The 6,311-nt window shown below is 34.3% G+C and overlaps 1 protein-coding gene across 1 annotated transcript in view; it reads left to right on the top strand.

Moving 5' to 3' along the window:
- LOC104619051 (aromatase) overlaps positions 1 to 6,311 on the top strand; it is a 15,283-nt gene that overhangs the window by 3,499 nt on the left and 5,473 nt on the right. The window contains exons 3-6 of the mRNA XM_010284818.1: positions 1,053 to 1,207; positions 3,067 to 3,243; positions 3,967 to 4,081; positions 5,938 to 6,052. Of these exons, the coding sequence (XP_010283120.1) occupies positions 1,053 to 1,207; positions 3,067 to 3,243; positions 3,967 to 4,081; positions 5,938 to 6,052 (562 nt within the window). The remainder of the gene's footprint in view (positions 1 to 1,052; positions 1,208 to 3,066; positions 3,244 to 3,966; positions 4,082 to 5,937; positions 6,053 to 6,311) is intronic.

Genomic DNA, 6,311 nt, shown 5'->3' with positions numbered 1-6,311 from the left:
TGTAGGGAAGAGAGAATATGCTGAGTTCTTCAGAAGGCAGGACCTGCAGACACACTCGTCCCCTGTTTTTACTCAAATTCTTAATCCATGTTTGTCTATTTGTACCATATAGCATCTCACTGTTAACTTTACCTCTGGTCATGCAAAGCTATGGCAAAGAACAAGCACTGCCAAAATCAACATCAAAAGTCCCATTTACTTTGCCTGACTGAAAAAAATAAACTAACCCATGTAACAAGTCTGGGATTTGGTCCACAGAGTATGCCACATGGTAAAGAAAGTACTACATGGTTTCATTTCAATCTCTGTCCTGATTTTCTTTTTGTTGGATTTCATTTGATCAGGTTTTCATCACGTCTGCATTTCTAAAATGCTAGCTCCCTCTAAAGGTAATTATATCTTAAAGCAATAATGCTGGTCACAACCTGTTTGCGAGCACGTGTAAATAAACCTTGTCAACTGTAAAAAGAATTATACATATCAGGGATTTCCCTAACATTTCTGTTTATGAATACTTATCCCACACATCACCATATTATGATGCTGCATATTTAAATAATACATGTGTATTTATGCTTTCTGTAGGTGTCTGGGAATGACCAAATAGCTACAAAAGTATAGCAGTAATTTAATACACATCATGATGAAATTATCCACTGTCAAATATTTTACACCTCATCTTCTGAGATATCTGACATTGGTCATTGCCCAAGGGTATCTTCTATATCTATGTGTATACACACTATTCAGATTAAAATCTTTTTATACACACTATTCAGATTAAAATATTTTGGTAACCATTTGCATTAACTGAAAAATATTTTTAAATCTGAATACATTATTGCTCTCATTCTGAAGGCATTTATCATCAAGTTTTTTATTAGGGAAAAAGAACAGTATTTAATGTCAAGATTGTACTTCCTGCTAAGTTGAGAATGCAAGCCAGCACTTCAGAGCAACTATAAAACATCAGAATAAAAATTTTGTGTACAATCTATGAAACAATATTTTTGTTTTGGGCTTTTTTGTCCCCCCTTTTTTTTTTTTCCCAGATCCTCAAGCGTGTTCCATGTAATGAAACATTGGCATTATGTTTCTCGATTTGGGAGCAAGCTTGGATTACAGTGCATTGGCATGTATGAAAATGGGATCATATTTAATAACAACCCAACACACTGGAAAGAAATTCGACCCTTTTTCACCAAAGGTAAATCAGAATACATTAAATACATCCTATCGCTGTAGTACAGAGTCTGTCTTTTCTGAAATGCCATTTGTCCTTTGCATACTTAAATTACGGAAATCAGTTCTCTTTCTATATGCTATAGAAATATTTCATTGCACATGTTCTTTCATGCTTATCCTGCTTAGTATGTTATTTGAAATGGTTCTGAAGTAGTTTTGAAGAGTCTTAATTTCATCCAATTAAAACAAAATTATATAAAGCCCATAAGCCATGTTTTTAAATGCTTCTACATTTCAAGTCCAGCATTTAAATTAGCTCAACTGGCACTTCCATAAATGCAGTTGGCTGTTCCTATCCCAGCCTCCAATGAATTCAAAGACTTTTCTCTCTTGTTCTAACAAGGGGTGGGGGAAGCTTTAGTTTCGAACTTAATTTAGAAGGTCCGCACAGCAGAACTACTTATTAATCCCTTTAATATGCTAGGAATCAATGTAATAACGGAGAAGAAGATTGAAGTAATTAATATCACTAGGTTGAAATCAAATAGGAAATTACATAAACTCCAGTATTACTATGAGTCTGCAATTTTTTAATTCACCTTTTTCCACAAATTGAAAATTTTCAGCATTTGCATATTGTTAGAATTAGCTACTTCCAATGATCTTACAGCCTTCCTAACAAAACTGCCACACTTCTTGTTCTGCAACCTCCACAGTTCAGAAAATATTCTCACCAGCTGAGACTGCAGTAGTTTCTGACAGTGATTCCAGAACCTGAAAATTAAAGTAAAGCAGCACATAAAAGAAATTAATTATCTGCTGGTTTAAATTTTCCGTACTATTTTGTTGATACATCTGTGTTCCTATATGAAACTTAGACCTTTGGTTTAAAAAAAAATTAAAAAATATAAAATTTAAAATTAATTTTTAAAATTTTTTTACAAAAACCCTTTGTACTGGTTGAAGATAGCAGGAAAGTTTTTCTTTATTTTTCTACTTATTCCTAGAACTACCAGTTCTCACTAATTACAAAACAGACCTCCTCTCATCTCAGTTACAAACATACAATCCCTCTCAATGTATATTTGATACAATAATGTCCTTGAGGCAATTACAGCAATTCTTGTATGGAAAAGTAATTTAAATAGAGTACTTAAGGCAAGATTTCCAAAGTCATTAAAAAATTATCTGAATCCATTCCAGCTGGAGCCTATAAAAAATCCCACTCAATTACATAGCAACAGAATTGACCACAGCTTTTGGTTGCTTTTGAATTCTTAAAATGCAATAAATCCATCGTGACACTATGTCCACTGTTCACAGACTAAGGTAGGCTGACACACAGCATGCTGCCAGGCTAGGCTTCAGTACATCTACAGTGACATTACAGGTTGCCAGCAGCTTCCTGCATAGCGCCCATGCTGTTTAAGAGCACCCAGGAGTTATGTTTTCAGAAATTCCCGTCATCCTCCCCATGAATCCTCAAACTATCTTCCCTGCTCAGTGTCACTGCAAGCAAATGAGACAGGACATCAATGGTGCCTGTAATGGAGATGAGGATATGGATACCCTCCCACACAGAAAGGTAGCACAAATCAAGTATCTCTCCTTAACATGGTATGAACCTAGCATAAAATTTGTGTTTGAGCCACAAAGTGGCTGCATACAAGGAAAGTTTGGCCTTTGAGTTCATTGCCATTTTAACTCAAAATGCTTACATTTTTCTTTCAAAAGATAAATCAGGAAGTTTCAGAATGATTTTATATCAGTCATTCACATAATAATGTTTTATATTTTATTGACACCATTAGCACCAACTGACGTTATAAATAAGGTACGAAAGTTAACCGATCTTTTGACCATTTTGCACATATATTTCAGCTCTGTCTGGTCCTGGGCTCGTGCGTATGATAGCAATTTGTGTTGAATCAACAATTGATCACCTGGACAAACTAGAGGAAGTAACCACTGAAGCAGGAAACATCAATGTGTTGAATCTCATGAGACGGATCATGCTTGACACATCTAATAAGCTTTTTCTTGGGATCCCTTTGGATGGTACTAACAGCTTTATTTTTATACCCTATAATGGATCTAAAGTGCATGTCCAAGGAAAACTCATTGACATCACTCAGCAGCTTTGTTTCAGAAAACAGAGCAAGAACAGACTCTTACTTCACTATGTAATTTACTGAAATTGATTTATGAGTGATTTTAGTTATGAAAGAGAATTTTATACAACCAAAAATATACATTTAGCTTCTCACACTCACCTTAGTAAATAGTACCATTTAAAGAGATTTTTATGCACTGAGTTGGTACAATCCCAATATTATATGCATGTAAGATTCAGAAATCTTTCCACCAAAACTAAAAGATTGCCTTGAAAAGTTCACCTCACAGTTTGTCTTCTGTGGTTTCTTCATCCTCAAAACTGTATGACAGAAATAACATTATCATGATGTATAAATTAACACACTTAAATATGCTGCAAGAGTTCTACCTCTGCTCTCCTGTGGGAGACTGTTTGGCTGTAGTTGACACGCCACCATCTCCTTTTAGCTAGCTACCAAGAGTTTTTACAACTTTATACCTTTTCTGCAGTGTGCTACAAATGTTTCCTATGCTATCTACCACACATTAAAACCAATTGTTTATCAAATTCCAGTTATCTTAGTTGGAGTAGTGAACAGGGCCTTATTACTAACTTTTCTGAAGCATTTGTTATTTGACTATTGAGGTTTATATTCTATATTGCTTTTTGTTAACATTTATTTTCAGAAAGTGCCATTGTACTTAAGATTCAGAACTACTTTGATGCTTGGCAAGCACTTTTATTAAAGCCCGACATCTTTTTTAAGATTTCTTGGCTGTGCAAGAAATATGAAGAGGCAGTGTAAGTATCAACAGTTTTATACATCATTTGCGTGAGATTCTTTCTAAGGAGGAGATCTTCCTTGATAATTTTCTTTGCCTTTTAGAAAATAAACTGTGAAACTTTCAAAGGTGGATAGCTGAAGTCCTGTATCTGCAGACCCAAGATAGCACGAGAAGATTTGCCACTGATGTTACAAGTGGCTGATCTCAGGGGATGATTTAAAGCCCTTGTCTATTCAGTCCTAATTTACTGACCAAAATATTAGTTAATGCCAGCTCAGATGTGAAACTAAATGGAAATCACTGGTTCAGTTCAAAGACAAGGAAAAGCCTCATCATATGGGGTGAAGTGACATTTGCTGCATAGTCGAGGACAGTCAAATAGTAGGTTACAGTTCATCAAAACAAGAAAAGCCATCTATATTCATGGCACCATCCCAGAAGAAATAAACTTTGAGTCAACAGCTCATTTTTGAGTTAAAACTTGGTGCTCAGCATGATAATCCATTTCGAAGTTTCTTTTTCCCAAATAAGGAACAAATATGTTTTGCCATGTTCCTCTTTGCAAAAATACAAAATGCCTCTCTTTTTTAGAATCCTATTTGCTGTCTTCTGCCAAAAGAGGACTGGCTACAAAAACAACTGGCAATCAGTTTTGTGCATTTTTGGATTTGGATTCCATCTAGTGAGAGAAACTACCACTTATGAAGCACGTGTAATAAATCGTTTTGATAGGGCTATATAAAAAAAAGCTTTAAGGAAAAGATGGAGGTTCATCTAAAGTAATTGACAACTCTTATGAATGAGACAAGATTTACCTTCTATAACATCTGCTGGCTAGTTTTATTATGACACTTAGTGCTTTATCCTGTCATTCTAGTAATAGATAACTGTGGTGGCCCAGTTATTACTGGAAAGCCCCTACAGACAAATATTAATGTTTCAAAAGCAATCCCATCAAAAAGGACTTAATAAATTTCTACTGGGGGGAAAACAAAAAAAAAGATAAAGATTTCTGGACTTAAAGCAATGCAAAGAACAACCACAGGATATGATGACTTCTGACATTCTTCTGATGAAGTTGGCAAAAAGGACCATTTGCTATTTCAAATACATAAAAAATTTTATAAATAATGAGAACTTTACCAGGTTAGAAGTTTTAAATGCATTTAAAGTTTTAAATGCATTTACCCCTACAAACTCAGTCAATTTTTCTATCCCAACAATAACAAATACAAATGGAAAGCCTGAGAATTCCATTCAAAAACTTTTCAAAATACTTTTTAAAAAGAATTGCCTTCAGATCTATAGCTAATTGAAAAATCCCAAACAAAATTATATAAACTGTTAGACTCGTTTTTTTCCCCACCACTGAAATACAAACTGTTGACACAGTATTACTATTTAAATATGAAAAATTTAGATCACTCTACCTTCAAGATAGTACAATTTTCCTAACATTTACCTACAGTTTTCTAACAATTGTCCCTCATGTTCTCTAAGTTCATTTTATTCACTGATAAAATACAGTATAAAATAGAAGGAAATAAACAAATTCATTAGAAATGTTAATAAATCTTTAAAAACTCTATTCACTAATACGATATACAGACATATTTTCATTCTTTTCAGTCTATCCTATAAAAAGAGAATATGGTTTCAGTCCAAAGCAACAAGCAATTATTTAATAAGAAAATACACCTTCCCTTAGTAGTATTGCTTTTGCAGAGAAATTGTAACCACTCTTAGGAATACTTCACTTCTGCCATTCTTAGATGGTTTTATTGGTATCATCTCTATGTTTCTAATACTATGCTAGTGTATACTAAAAGTCTGCAGATATTTATCAATATGTTGGATTTTTTCTGTTTTCAGCAAGGATCTGAAAGGAGCAATGGAAATCTTAATAGAACAGAAACGACAAAAGCTTTCCACTGTTGAGAAGTTGGATGAACATATGGACTTCGCATCCCAGTTGATTTTTGCACAGGTATTGGCAATGTACTCAAAATATGGCTAACTTTAACTTTTATAACATTCTCCTGTCACTAACACCACAGACTTTGCAACTTAAACTTCATGTATCTATGGTGCCATGACTTTCAGATAAAGGGATGCGGCTTAGTTGGTTCTGGGGAGTCCCTAACAGTGATTCTGACATTGAATAGTTGCTTTTTCAGGAACAGGCACTTGTGTGATTTTTTCCTGGTTTAAACAACATCCTTAAAATCTTGCATCTACCCTTGAAT

Source organism: Phaethon lepturus, unplaced genomic scaffold (assembly GCF_000687285.1).
Source record: "Phaethon lepturus isolate BGI_N335 unplaced genomic scaffold, ASM68728v1 scaffold2494, whole genome shotgun sequence".
Taxonomy (NCBI): Eukaryota; Metazoa; Chordata; class Aves; order Phaethontiformes; family Phaethontidae; genus Phaethon; species Phaethon lepturus.
Note: the sequence above shows the minus strand (reverse complement) of the source record. Positions and strands in the feature narration are given on the sequence as shown.